Source organism: Marmota marmota, unplaced genomic scaffold, assembly GCF_001458135.2.
Source record: "Marmota marmota marmota unplaced genomic scaffold, marMar, whole genome shotgun sequence".
NCBI classification, from domain to species: domain Eukaryota; kingdom Metazoa; phylum Chordata; class Mammalia; order Rodentia; family Sciuridae; genus Marmota; species Marmota marmota.
In genome coordinates this window covers 2,962,284-2,977,300 of record NW_026000207.1, presented here as the reverse complement: position 1 = coordinate 2,977,300, position 15,017 = coordinate 2,962,284, and the positions used below count along the sequence as shown (strand labels likewise).

General features: G+C 52.7%; 1 protein-coding gene across 1 annotated transcript in view; it reads right to left on the bottom strand.

Moving 5' to 3' along the window:
• The window catches only part of Nlrp12 (NLR family pyrin domain containing 12), a gene marked incomplete at its 3' end in the record, with an annotated part of 19,805 nt that extends 9,945 nt beyond the window's left edge, over positions 1-9,860 (bottom strand). The window contains exons 1-3 of the mRNA XM_015505448.2: positions 9,090-9,860; positions 6,424-6,504; positions 3,149-4,832 (exon numbers count right to left, since the gene is read on the bottom strand). Of these exons, the coding sequence (XP_015360934.2) occupies positions 3,149-4,832; positions 6,424-6,504; positions 9,090-9,444 (2,120 nt within the window). The remainder of the gene's footprint in view (positions 1-3,148; positions 4,833-6,423; positions 6,505-9,089) is intronic.
• Positions 9,861-15,017: the final 5,157 nt, after the last annotated feature.

Below are 15,017 nucleotides of genomic sequence, written 5' to 3'. Positions count from 1 at the left end.
TTTTTGTTACCAGGAAAATTGAACTCAGGACTACTCTACCACTGAGCCACACCCCCAGCCCTATTTTTATTTTATTTAGAGACAGGGTCTCACTGAGTTGCTTAGTGCCTTGAGATTGCTGAGCCTGGCTTTGAACTCATGATCCTCCTGCCTCAGCCTCCCAAACAGCTTGGATTACAGGTATGCACTACCACACCCAGACTTTTTTTGTTTTGTGATAGGATGTCCCTAAGTTGCAGAGGCTGGCCTTGAACTTGCCATCCTCCTGATTTACCTCCTGAGTCTCTGGGATTGACTACAGGAGTGCTCCACTGCATCCAGCAAAGCCAGGCTATTAACCACCACTTCTACTGTCCCCATCCAGGTTGGGCATCCCCAATCTGGAATCCAAAAAGCTCTACAATACAAAACTCAGGAGTGCCAACATGATGCCCTAACTGGCAACTTCCACAGCTGACATCCTGGGAGCAGTCTCAGGCAAGTGCCTTTGTACTAGTGTAGCCCCAGCAGAATGGCAGGCAGCAAGAGCACAATCTGCAGGGGTGGGGAGAGGTGTGGGGCACAAGGAACACTTCCTCACTGCTGTGGACTGTAAATTAGCATCCCACCATGGAAATCAGTATGCAGCTCCTCAAAAGAAGAGCCCTGGAACCATGCCTGACCCAGCTGTGCCACTCCTGGGTATTTATCCTGAAGACTTGAAATCTTCATGCCACAGCGATGCGTGCACACCCATGTTTATAATGCACAACTCCCAACAGCCAACCATGGAACATCAGAGGGAGAATGCAGAAAGAAACTGTGGCATGGATGCACAATGGAGTCTTATACAGCGATAAAGAAGAAAGAGATTATGGCCTTTGCAGGAAATTGGAAGAACTAGGGATCATTATGGTAGCAAAATAAGGCAAACTCAGAAAGTCAAGGGTCACATGTTTTCAGTCATGTGGAAGCTGGGGAGGGAAAGGGATAGAAAGCGAGGTGGGCATCTCATGAGACTCTAAGGGTGGTGAGTGGAGGAAATGCAGCAGGGGTGAGAGGAGAGGGGAGTGCTGGGGAGGGATATTGGCCAAATTGCTATTGTTAGGTTGTGTGCATGTACAAATGTGTGACAAGGAATTCCATCATTATGTCAACTACAACGCTCCAATAAAAAATACGGAAAAAGATTCCAGGGGCTTCCTGAGAGTGACCCTGAGCTTTACTGAGAGGCTTCTGATGGTGAGAAAGAACAGTGCAGGGCTGGGCGCAGTCAGGGGTGAGGAAGGCCAACCTGACCCACGTGAGGCCCTGGGCTCCATCACCAGCACTGAGCAACCAAGAAAAAAGTGGGGGGAATCTTCTGGCTACGTCTATAAGGTGCAGGTGATGCACACGGGAAGTTTGTGCTTAGACTTGGACCCCACCTTGGAGCTACCTCATTATGTATTTGGATTTGTGTGTGTGTGTGTGTGTGTGTGGTGCTAGGGATTGACCCCAGGGCCTTGTGCATGTGAGGCAAGCACTCTACCAACTGAGCTATATCACCAGCCCTATTTGCAAGTATATTAAAGTCTTAAAAATGTGAAATTTGAAACATTTCTGGTCCCAAGCATTTTGGTTATGGGCATTCCACCTGCACAGTAATCTAAGGTCCTGGCTTGCAACCCTGGAAAGAAAAGAAAGAAAGAAGAAAAACCATGATGCACATTTATGTCCTTTCTTACAAATGAGGGGTCGAGTTCCAACTGCGGTTCCAGGAGGGAGGAAGAGTCTGGTTGCTGGAATGAGCCCCAAGCTCAGAGGCTGTGGGCACACCAACCCTCCCCTGCAGCCAGGGGTGGCTCCTCCTGCCTCCTGCAAACCCTCCCTCCTCAACTTGTCTAAGGCTGTCTCCAGCTCACCCCCACTGAGGTATTTCAGGGTTCACCCAGTCTTCAGGGCTGCCTGGGAGGGTGGAGATGTACCCACACTGGTTCTCATCCAGTGACTGACAGGAGACCCCTGGATCTCATCCAGTGACTGACAGGGGACCCTGGTTCTCATCCAGGACTGACAGGGGCTGGCTCCCTGCCTGTGGGGGCAGACGAAGAGCTGGATGCTCCTTTGCTGCTGCTTTCCCTTCCGCTCTCCTCTCCTTTCTCCCTCTCTTTTGAGGTGCTAGGGATGGAGCCCAGGGCCTCATGCATGCCAGGCAAGTGCCCCACACTCAGTCACGCCCAGCCTGTCTCCACTCATGTTCATTTTCCCAAGACCATTTACCAATTAACCATTCAGACCAAAACAGTCTCCCGCCACAACTCCCCAAATGTGAATGGAACCCAGGGGCACTTAACCACTGAGCCATATCTCAGCCCTTTTTATTTTGAGAGAGGGTCTCACTAAGTTGCTGAGGCTGGCCTCCAACTTGCCAACCTCCTGCCTCAGCCTCTTGGGTAGCTGGAATCACACAGAACAAAGTCTGTTCTTTGAGTGGTGAGTAAGGTTACTCACCCCTTCCTCAGGACCTCCCACCTTGATGGCCAGCTCCGGTGTCCCCCACCCCACATCACTGCCGTCCCATCATCCTGCTGGATTTTCCTCACAGCAGTGACCTCTCTGAAACTCTTAATCTTTGACAAGCTTGTTGCCTGTTTGCCTACTTCTTTCTTTTCTATTTTTGTGATGTTGGGTAGGAACCCAAGGCCTTGCACGTGGTAGGCAAGTGCTCTACCACTCAGCTACACTCCCAGCCCTTCCTGTGTTATTTGGAGACAGGCTGTCACTAAACCGTCCAGGCTGCTCTTGAACTTGTGATCCTCCTTCCTCAGTCTCCCGAGTCCCTGGGATTACAAGTGAGCGCCCTGTGCCTGACAGGATATCTTGATTGAATGTTCTCCATGACATAACCGCAGTTTAGCTCCCGTGCTTGCTGTTCAAGAGCAGGCTCTCAGCTCTGGCACTGTGGGCATTTGGGGACCAGATCACCCTGGGACTGCCCTGCAGATTGTGGGACGTTCTGCTGTACCTCTGCCTTCTAGCCACTAGATGGCAGCAAAGTCACTCTGCTGCCCAGGTATTGCCTCCTGGGTCCGGATGGCAATGATGGCAATAAGGCTGCAAATTTCCCCTAACAGAGAACCAATAGATGAGGGCATGGACTTGGAGGGTCAGCCGGAGGGGTACTTACGTCGGCCCTGACGGTGCCTGGGTTTCAGAAGGCCACGTGGAGCTGCCCTCTTGGTCGGCACTGTAGGCAGCCCCATACAAGTGCAGCACCAGGACACTCCTGCAGCTCCTGGCACAGAAGGAGCAGACCATGTGCTCCATCTTGGTGGCAATGTCGCCGACCACCACCACCTGGAAGGGGCTCAGGGCCTGTTGGATAAACTCCTCCTCCTGGATCTCATACAGACAGCTGAAGAACTCCAGGGAGCCCTGCTGCAGGGTGGAGCCCTCGCTCCGAGCTTTGCTTTGGATCCACTCCAGCAGCTCCATCTTGACGTGAGGCAAGGTCTTCCAGCAAAGATGCTTCTCCAAGTAGCTTCTCATCTCCCCATTCAGTAGCCCAAACAGGAAGCGGACGGTGAGGGCCAAGAAACTCCTTTCTGAGAACCCGTATTCGGTCAACAGCCGAGTCATGGTCTGCTCTGGGCCTGGCCCACGCTCCCCGCCCTCCAGAATATAGTGCATGGCAGCAAAGAATTCCTGGAAACTCAGGTGGATGAAGCTGTAGAACTTCTCACAGTCTATGTCCTTCTGAAAGATGGTCATGTTGAGGAAGGCAGAGACATCTACCCCGTCCAGGCCGTGTTTCTGGAGGTCCTGCTCCTCAAATAGGATTTTCTGGTTCCAGAGGCCGTCTGCCGCCAGAGAGCACAGCCCCCTGTGGTGCAGTGGGCATCTGAGGGTCGGAGTCCCTGGTTTGGGGTGCATTAGGCTGAGAAGGTAGAGCGTGTACACGGCAGTGGTGGTCCTGAAAGGCTGTCTCAAGAGCCCCCCGCCCTCCAGCTGCTGCTTGAGGCAGGTGCAAACGACCCAGCACACCATGGGAACAAAGCACATGGTGAAGAGGGGCTCGTTGTCCCTCACAAAGCTCAAGACTTGGGTGGCCTGCTCTGCACTGCGGAAATACTTGTGGAAGTACTCCTTCCTTTCCGCCTCGGAGAAACCCAGGATCTCCACGTGCCTGGGGTGTTCCAGCAAGCCGTGGAGCTTCTCCAAGGCGGAGGGCCGCGTGGTGATGAGCAGGGACAGCTCGGGCAGCAGCTTCTTCCGAATCAGGCTGCCCAGGAGCAGCTCGGTTGGACGTCTTTCCTCCCAGCAGAGGCACCAGGATCCCTGAGGATCATGGAAAGAAGGCTTGAGCTCATCGAAGCCGTCGATGATGAGCAGGAGGCGCTCGGGGGCACAGACGAGCGCCCGCAGGGGCACCCCGGCCTCTGGCCAGCAGCTGGAGATGAGTTCCTTCACGCTCCGCTCGGCAGCGCTCCGGTTCATCTCCCGGCAGTGGATGTAGAAAAGATAATCAAACCTGTCTTGGAAGAGCCTCCCGTCGGCCCAGTCCAGCATCAGCTTGTGCGCCAGCATGGACTTGCCCATCCCTGCTGCCCCCTGCAAGACCACGGTGCGCGGTGGTTCTGGGCGCTCCTCGTCCGGCTCGAAGAGGGTCTCTATCTGGATGGGGCTGGACTGGTGTCCCCGGCCTGTGTCCAAAAGCTTCTGCTGGGCCCGCATGGGATTTGAGTGATCCTTGCCGAGGAGCAGCCGGGTGTACCTGCGGCTGAGGTTGACGCACTCTCCCAGGCGCGCATTGCGGTCCTCCATCAGCCGGAATTTCCTGCGGACATAGTCCCTGTAGGTTTCCCGGGGATCTAGAGGGGAGGAATGGGAGACTCATCAGCAACGAATAAACTCCTGGTCTAGCGCCTGCTCGTCCTGCAGTGTCCTGGGAACCATTTTTTGCTTTGTGTGTGTGTGTGTGTGTGTGTGTGTGTGTGTGTTGCTGGGGATTGAACCCAGGGCTTTGTGCATGCGAGGCAACCATCCTTCCAACTGAGGTGTGTCCCCAGCCCTGGAGCCGTTTTCTGGACGGAGTCTGAGGGCCTTGGCCCTTCTTTATAAAGTCCTTGTCACCTTGTCACGGGAAGCTGAGGCATTACCAGACATGGTGGGTAAGTATACACGCAGTGCCGTCGACTCCAAGGGCAGTCCCCAGAGCAGCAGCATTTCCAGGGAGCTAGCTGGAGGCTGCCCACCAGCTCAGTCAGAGGCTGCATCCCAACAAAACCCGGGGCTGGTTGGAGGAGCAGAGCTCCTTTATCTGCACCCCTTTGGCAACCCTCAGATGCAGGTCTGTAGTGCAGGAGAGCTATCTCTTCCAGGAATCCTCTGCTGAAAGTCTCTGGGGGTGGAGGGCTAAGGAAAATATTAAAGATCTTCCCTGTCCGTGTGCCTCTGTGACCTTCCCACGCCCTTGATGTAACATCTACAGAATGCTGCCTTCTGGTGTGTGTGTGGGGGGCTCTCCCACAGGAACTCAGTCACCCTCTTATCTTGAGGCCATCGCTCTCTCCCTTCCGGGATCCCCAGTCTTTGGGGCGATGAAGTGTCCTCAAGGGGATCATTGGGTGACACAGTTTGTGGAAACAGAGCTTTCTGTGTTCTAGCTTGTATTTCAGGAGCCCCACTGGCAACAGGGCTTTGGAGTCTCACCCATCGAGCCACTGGGATTACAGGTGTGGGCTCCTGTGCCCAGTGGTTGTGCTTTGGGGCACGTGCTCTCACAAGCCACATCCCAGCATCATCAGCCCCATTTCCTTCCCACCAACAGGAGACTGCTCACACAGTGGGTGTTGACCACTGTCCTCGTGAACGGTCAATGTTGCCCCTTCACAAGCCCCAGAGGGTGAACTGTGGCTTTGTCAAACCCGTCATGAGAAGTCTTGCTTTGTACACCCGTGACTAGCTGAGGAAGCACATGGACCCCAGTCCTGACCAGTGAGCTGCCCAGCATGACTGCTAAGAGCCAGAGAGCTTACTGGAGTGACTGCATTTCTGGATAAAGTGACAGGTTCTTTTATCATTGTTGTTATTACTACTGTGATTACTATTTTATTGTATTTTGAGATGTGGTCTCAGAGTTGGCCAGGCTGGTCTTGAGCTTGCAATCCTCCTGTCTCAGCCTCCAGGGTCCCTGGAATTACAGTCCTGCGCCATCACATCTGCTAAGTGACAGACTCTTGAGCCTCTTGAGGATGAAAGGCCTGGCCCTCCCCTTTGTCCTGGCTCGTGATTCCCTGGTGTGAGACCCCTTGGTAGCCACTGTTCAGCCATGAGATGACAAGTGTGTCTTACAGGGTCTGACTGAACTGCAGCACAGGAAGACGTGGGGGCTGCGGTGCTGTTGGCGCCCCGACGATGGCTGGTTCCACGTAGCTAGTGGGTACCTGGAGCGTGGCTCACCTTTTCTTGGAGTGTTGGGACAGACGTCCACAAGGCCCGCTGACAGGCTTCCTAGTGAGCAGGAACCACGTGGTGGAGTAACTGGAAGAGAAATTTTGGGGGATCAGCAAGCACAAAAGTGACCTTAGCTGCTGTGACATCTGCAAGCTGCTTCGCTCCCCTGGTACCTCCTCCCTGGAGCGTGTGGGACTCACCTCACAGACTGCATCGCACCCCAACTTATATTCCAATGCGCTATGGAGCTGGGTGCAAGAAAATACACAGCCACCGTGACCTCAGATAATGAGTGACAGAAGTTAATGAAGAGCCCGCCCCCAGGGCTCTTCCCGATGGCCCTGGGGGTGGGCAAGGCTCCCAGGGGCCAGTTCTCCTATCCTCTGGACTAGCTGCACCTTGCCTGGTCACCAGCCCAGCAGCATTCTCCCCCTGCCAGGCCAGGAAGTCATTCAAACAAGCCGACTGCATTCTCTCTTGGGAGCCCGGCAGCACTGCCCTCTAACTAGAAAGCCTGCCCCTGCTGGTCCACTCGGTCCCCAGGTAACTGTGTGACTCTTTGTGACTTCTCCTGGTGGGTGGGGTTCCTATCCCCCCAGGCTCTGAGTCTACAGGAGTCCCCCTTCTCTATTTCACTTTCGGTGCTTTCAGTTGCCCACAGTCGACAGTGGCCTGAAAACATTAACGGGAGTTTTCCAGACATAAGCAACTCGTAAGTTTTCAGTCGCCCCCACCTGACTAGCATGAAGAAATCTGAGGCCATCCTCTCTGTCCCACCCAGGATGTGAATCATCCCTTTGCCCAGCGTATCCACCCTGTGTATGCTATCTACCCACTAGTCCTTTGGCAAACACCTCGGATCCACTGTGGCAGTACTGCAGTCCTTGTGTTCAAGTAATCCTTATTTTACTTGATAATGGCCCCAAAACATGAGAGTAGCAATTCTGGCAATTTGGATGTGCTTTGTGAATTTTATTGCAGAATCTTGTTATAATCATTCTATTTTGTTATTAGTTGTTGTGCATATCTTACTGTGCTTGATTCATACATTAAGCTTTATTATGGGTATGTGTGTTCAGGGGGAAAACAGGGTTTGGTCCTAGGTGCATTTTTAGGCACCTATTTGGGGCTTGCATGGAGTCCCCTGTGGATAAGGAGGAACCACGGCTTGTGACTAATAAACTGTTGTCGGTCCCATCTATCCAGGGCTGTTTGTCACGTGAGCAGCCACCTCATACTAGGTAGGGTGACAGATTTCTCCATAAATGGGGTAAATAGGGGTGCTCAGAAGAGGGGGTGAGATATTGAACATGAGACCTGAGTGGCAAGGGTCAGATATATGACAAAAGATGTTCTTTATTTTTTCTTCTTTTCTTTCTTTCTTTTTTTTTTTTTCTTTTGGTACTTGGGTGGAGATTAAAGTCAGGACACTGAGTACCACTGAGCTACCCCCAATCCTTTTTATTATTTTTTTTTTATTTTGAGACCAGTATTCTTTACATTGTCCTCAAACTTTGCTCCTCCTGCCTCAGACTCCCAAGTTATAGTTCTGTGCCACTGTGCCTGCTGCTCCCTGTTCTTGAGCAGAGGGAGAGGAGACAGAGCTCTGCCACATCCAGCAAGAGCTGGAGCCTGAGAGCCCTTGCTGCCTGTCATGCTGAACCTTTTCCATGTGCTGGGTGTCATGGCCGTGTCTGAGGGCAGGTCACATTTTCCCCTGGGCCTCAGCTTGCTCACCTCGTAACAGGGGTCCTAGCATTTCTTTTCTGTACTGGGATGGAGCCCAGGGTGCTCTACCTCTGAGCTCCATGTCTAGCCCATTCTGTTTTTTTATTTGAGACAGGGTCTCACTGAGTTGCTTAGGGTTTCACGGAGTTGCCCAGGCTGTCCTTGAATCTGTGACTTTCTCCCTCACGCTCCGGAGTCTCTGGGAGCGCAGTTGTAGACCACCATGCCCGGTTTCACCCAGCATTTTAAACATGCCCTGGGATACCATGCACAGGGCATAGAAAGGAATCCACACGGGTTGGCACCCTTGTGACGATTTCATAAGATGGAAGCAGAATACAAGAAATCGAGAATGTCAAGGAAGCAGCGGAGAGGATTGTTAGAGCAGTCAGGCGGTCAGTGGTAGGGACCGGAAGGAGCAGGGAGTACAGAATTTGTAGAGAAGCTAGAACCTAGGTTGAGCATCCCTCATCTGAAAATCTGAAACTCAGAAACCAACAAATACAAAGATTTTAGGGCTGACTTGATGCCACGGATAGAAAATTCCACACCTGAACATGGGTGACCATGTAGACAAATAAAAATTCTGTATGACGTCCCTCCAGGCTCTGCATCCGAGGTGTACATGAAACACAGTGGATTTCATGCTCAGATTTCAGTCCCATCCCAACATACATCACTGTGTATTTGCCAATATTCCCAAATCCAAAATAATCCCAGGTCCAAAACACTTCCCATCCCAAGCATTTCAGCTAAGAGACACTTGACCTGTGGCTCAAGGTTCTGGTGGATAAGTAAGAACTTTCCGGGCACTGGAGGTAGAGTGTGCCCAGGGCAGAAGACAACAAGAACAAAACCAAGGGACAGAGTGGGGGCCCCATGTCCTCAGGCTCAGGTGTCTGTGGGAGAAGAGGGACCCCGTGACAGTCCTACCACCTGCTTACCCCTCACCAGGTCCTCTCTCTGTCCTCTCTCCCACAGGTCCTTCCTGTGGATCCGATCAAAGATGCGGAGGGTCAGCAGCCAGGCCTCCCTGGTCCCCAAGTGGGTCACGAGCAGCTGGGCCATTTCCAGGGGCCCAGCGGGCTCCAGGCGTCCCCAGGGGATCTTGTCCTCCCCCAGCTCCGCTGCAGTCCCCAGGTACAGCTTGAACTTCTTCAGTTCCACAGCCTCGAGTTCTTCCAGGTAGGTGGACAGGCGGCAGAGGCCATCCCCGGCTGTGGCTGGCAGCATGGGGCCCTCTGGACCGGCAAGAGACCTGGCTGCTGGGGCACACGGGAGAGCGGGCGGTTCCAGCATGCCCACCACGGACGGTCCGCAGGCCCGAGGACAGGCCACTGCAACCTCAGAGAGGAGAGAGCTGCAGAGACAGGCTTCCTCACCTGCGGCTCCCCTGCCTGCCCGGCTCACAGAGGGGAGTGGCTCTGAGAAAGGGGAAGCTGAGGCGGTGAGGCAACCCCACGAGTCCTGGGCCTTCACTTCTGCTCTGTCTTCCCGGCTCCCTTCACACACCGGCCCCTCTTCTGGGTCCCCCCTCCTGTCTTCCTCACCTCACGCGTTCTGTGGTGGATTGCGGCATCTCAGTCCTGGCTGGGCCTCTTCTGGGGAGGCGCCACAAGAACTTCCAGGAGTCGGCACCGCGCATCCCCGTAATCCCTTCCATTCTGGAGGCTGAGGCAGGAGGATTGCAAGTTTGAGGCCAGCCAGGGCAACTTAGTGAGACCTCAACCCAAAATAAAAAACAAAAAGGGCCAGTGGCCGTGATGTACGCCTGTAATCCCAGCAGCTGGGGAGGCTGAGGCAGGTGAATGGCGAGTTCAAAGCCAGCCTCAGCGATTCAGTGAGGCCCTGTCTCTAATAAAGTATAAAATAGGGCTGAGGATGTGGCTCAGTGGTTAAGCACCCCTGGGTCTAACCCCCTGGACCAACCAAACAAACCAACCAAGAAAACATCTCACGTGGGCTACTGTTTCCTCTTAAACCCGCAGTGGCGTTTCCCACAGAGGGATTATTTTTGGGGGGTTGGGCTACTAGGGATTAAATACAGGGGTCCTTTACCAGTGAGCCACATCCCCAGCCGCCCCATTTCCACCCCACACACCATTTTTTTTTTGAGACAGAGTCTCACTAAATTGCCCAGTTTTGCGTTGAACTTGAGGTCCTCCTGCCTCAGCCTCCCCCAGTGCTGGGATTACAGGTGTGGCCCCTACGCCCATCCAATTCATGGACTTTAAATAGGTTGAGAAGATCGTGCGACCATCACCACTCCCCATTTCTAGGACTGCATCTCTACCCCAAGAGGAAATCCCGGACCCGTGAGACAGTCACCCCAACCTCCCCCTCCAGCTCCTGGCTCCCACCATCTCCTTGCTGACTCTAGGGATTTACCTATTCTGGATCCACCCCCCTCCCTCCCTCCCTCCCTCCCTTTCTTTCTTTCTTTCTCTTTTTCTCAGGAATTGAACCCAGCAGTGCTCAACCACGAAGCCACATCCCCTGCCCTTTTTACTTTTTGCTCTGAGATAAGGCCTCCTTAAATCACTAAGTCACCAGGCTGGCCTCGGGCTGGCCATCCTGCCTCAGCCTCTCGGGTTGCTGGGGTTCCAGGCCCGTGACCCCATGCCCAGCTACTCTGGAGCCTTCGGATGGACCATTGCATTTGGATTCTTTCTCATAGGATGAGGTTTACAAGTTTCTCCCCTCTGGTGGCATGTAACTGTCTGGCTTCTTTTTTGGACTGGATAATCATATTCCACTGGATGGTGTGGACTGGTTTTGAGCAGAGGTGGGGAAGTCAGATCTGGGTTAAGGAGATTCCGTCCTGGCTGCTGACGTGGACCAAAGGAAGGATGCTTGGGGCCGGGAGAGTGAGAAGGTGGAGCCAGGGCTCAGGGATGGAGGGGCAGCGATGGGTCTGAGGGGTAGGGGACCAGCAGCCAGAGTCCACGGCAGTGGGCAGAAGACCAGGTTCTCTGTAGGTTTGGTCTGAGCTTCCTCAATGAAGTCACCCACACTCCTTCCACGTCACCATGGCAGCAGGAAAATCGAATGTCTAGGAATTCAGAAAGGAGAGTGGAGGAAGCTGATTCAGCCCTGCGGGTCTCCTGCAGCCCTGTTCAGGAAAGCCTCCCTCCTCCTGGGAGGAAGAGAACCAGCAATCTGTGGAGCCACGTCTGGACTCAGTGCCATTCCTGGAAACCCGCGAATGAATCCGTCTCCGTCCCTGCCTTCAGGGCTATCACAGCCTAAAGACAGAGGGCAGGAAAGAAAGAGCGACGCTGTGCTCATGGGAGCCAGGAAAAGCTGGAAATGTGTCCTGGGAAGTTTTTCCTCACCAAGAAAATGTGAGCTTCTGATTATGAAAATGCCACAGGTGGATCGTAGAATCTTGCACTGTATCCATACGTGGAGAGGAACTTCAGGGGGTCAGAGTTCTTCGTGCTGTAGTGACTGGCCTTGGGATTGGTGTTAAGGACGCTGTGTGGGATGGAAAAGTGTCTTGTTAGGTGGGTTGGAGAGAAGGATGAGCACTGGGTTCAAGAAAGGGGAAAGGCTGTTCGTTACATAAGGGCAAAAAATGATTCATTGTTTTGCTCCTGCAAGGGACAGCATGTTAGCTGAAGGTCTTCCTGTGGAGCCAGCTTGGCCACGTACGCTGCAGTTCAGCTGCCCGGCTGGCTGAGGCAGGAGGGCTGCTTGACTCCCTGGCTGGACACTGGCTTGGACCACATAGAGAAGTGCTTGGCTCAAAACAAAAGCAAACGAGCAAAAATGTTTACTGTTGAAGAATACAAAACACAGCTCAATCTAAAGATTAATCTAGAGATTAATATAAAATGGTGCAAACACTGAGGAAACAGTTGGGTGGATTCTCAGAAAACTAAACAGAGCTATCACAGGACCACTCCTAGGTGTATACCCCAAAGAATCAGAGTGGATCCGCACAAAAACCTGCCGAGGATGTTCGCAGCAGCATTACTCATCCCAGCTAATTAGTGAAAGCCCCTCAACCGTCCATCAAATGTTGGGCGATTGAAGAAAACAAAGTCTGGTTACACAAAGAAATCTTATTCAGTCACAAACCAAGAATCTAGCCCTGGCTCATGCTGCAACGGGAGGAAACTTAAAAACGTCAACGTGAAAGAAACCAGACACGAAAGGTCAGGTAATGGATGAGTCCACCGAGAGGAAACAGCAGAGGAGACAGGCCAGGGAGAGGTAAAGCCGATGGGTGCCCCGACCTGGAAGGGGTGGGGGAGGGACAACAGGAGGGACAGGTCAGCATGGGATCTTTTTTAGGAGATTAAGATGTTCTTCTTCACAAATATGCAAAAGAAGCCACTGAACTGTACACTTTAGAAGGGCGAATTGGTGGCATGTGAGTAATGTCTCAATAAAAATGAAAAAAAAAAAATTGAGAGGCAGGAAGGTCCCGAGATTGTCATCACTACCGGCACAGCTGGCCTGGATAAACAGGTCCAGCGCTCTTGGCTGGGCTGTCTTTCCTTTCCGTTTAAACCACCCCCAGCTGCCCATGTCAAAGGCCGAAGCATCCCTAGGCTGAACCGCTAGGAACTCATGGACCAGAAAGGGCGCCACCCTCCAGAGCGCTCATTGGCCAGACTCAGTTACGGACCTATTTCTGAGTCTCTGATTGGTCAGCCAAAAAAGACTGACAGCTGAAAGTGAGATGCTGATAGAACAGGGAGAAAGGGGAATGAGAAGAATGAGGATGTATGCCCCCAGGAGTGGAGTGGTGGGGTAACTCCAGACGTCTTAAACAGCGACGCGTATTCTGCAGACGCTGCCATTTCTGTGCTGTAAATTTCTCCTCCATCTCCCTGATGAACCAAGTCTTCAGTAGATCGACTCTTCGCAGGAATTTTTTTAAAAATTATTTAAATTTTTAATTGTTTATTTATTTTGGTACCAGGGATTGAACTCAGGGGTTTCCACTGACCACATCCCCAGCCCTATTTTGGATTTCATTTAGAGACAGGGACTCACTGAGTTGCTTAGCGCCTCCCAGTTGCTGAGGCTGGCTTTGAACTCGCGATTCTCCAGCCTCAACCTCCCAAGCCACTGGGTTTACAGGCGGGCGCCACCCCGCCCCGCTCTCAGGAATGTTTGATGTGAATGGATTTCCCTTCATATGGAGAAATCCAACGAGGGGCTGAGTTTAATTTCTGACGACACCCAGAAGGGGACGTGTAGGATCAGACTCAGACCCAGGTGCAAATTCTGGTTCCTTCATTTACCCCCTGGGTGACCTGTGTGACCATCCCCACTCCCCATTTCTAGAAGTGCATCTTTACCCCCAAAGGAAATCCCATACCCATGAGGCACCCANATATGACATATGAAATGAAATATTATATTCTTGTATGTAACTATAGGCATAGTTGTGAGCATGTAGATACACAACCTGGGCTCTTCCACGGCCTCCTGAAGCAGTGTTGGTGGGGCAGGGATTGAGAGATGTCAGGCAACAAGTGCTTGTGTCCTTCCTTCCTTCCTTCCTTCCTTCCTTCCTTCCTTCCTTCCTTCCTTCCTTCCCACCTTCCTTCCTTCCTTCCTTTCATCCCACCTTCCTTCCTTCCTTCCTTTCATCCCACCTTCCTTCCGTCCTTCCTCCCTTTTCTTTTTTATTTATTTATTTTTTTCTGTACAGGGGATTGAACCCAGGAGTGGATAACATTGAGCCACATCCCCAGCCCTTTTTTATATTTAGTTTAGATAATAAGGCCTCAATAAGTTGCTTAGGGCCTCACTAAGTTGCTGAAGCTGGCTTTGAACTTGGTATTCTCCTGCCTCAGCCTCCCACTTGGTGACAATCACAGGCGTGCACCCCAGATTACAGCTGTGCACCACTGGGCCTGGCAAATGCCTGTTTTCAAAAGGCTGCCTGAGAGATTCTGCTCTGAAACACTTCTCTACATTTAAACTATAAAGCAAAACAAAAGGCAGAAAATAAAATGTTTCTATTCCATAGAATAGAATTCCCCATTTTGTCATTCCAGAAGAGACTGGTTTCTGTTGAGGGAACACATCCAAAGGCCACCTGTGGGGGTCCTCTCTGTGGGAGGGCTGGGTGTGCTGAGGGTGCTTGTTTGCAGGTGGAGCTAAATCAGGTGGGATACAAAATACATCTTTGAAGTCACTTGGGGAAGGACAGAAGGAATGAGAAAAAAAAAAAACAAAAACAACACCAACAAACCAACCTCAGATGCCTGGAGGAAGCCTTTGGTGGGTTTCTGGAGGGACGAGTGCATAGAGTATGAAGGGCGGGCCGTCTCCCACCCCAGCTGGACCCACCGTCAGTGAGGTCTGCGCTCACTAAGGGGGTGTGGAAATGGACTAGCTTTTACCCGGGATGTCACAAAATGCCCAGGTCTTGGGAGGCGCTGGCTGAGACCAGGGTTGGCCCGTGGCCGTCACATCCCGGGTTTCCATACCACCTTGCTGTCACCTGGGGAGCTCAGCGCTGCCCTCACCATTGCCTCCCCAGCAGCAGCAGCAGCAGCTCTCAGCCAGCCTGCCAGAAGAGGGAAGGCATCCTTCCTAAGGTACCGAGGGGGCACGGAGGCTCAGTAAGGGACCTGCACAGCAGAGGTGGGAGAGGACGCGCGGACCTCCACCTGGGTCTGTCTGGCGCCAGAGACCACGCTGGTGCTTGTACACCCACCCACCAGGCCATGCTCCCACCCAGGAGGGGGGCAAGCTGAGCCAGTGACATCTTCCCAGCAGACCTCACACAGCACCCCAAAGCCATCAGCTGTCCAGGGCTCCACATCCCAAGGCACAGTCACACATCATGGGGCCTGAGCTTGTGAAACTTCCTCTCCTGTGAGCTGTGTCTTCACTCCCTGACC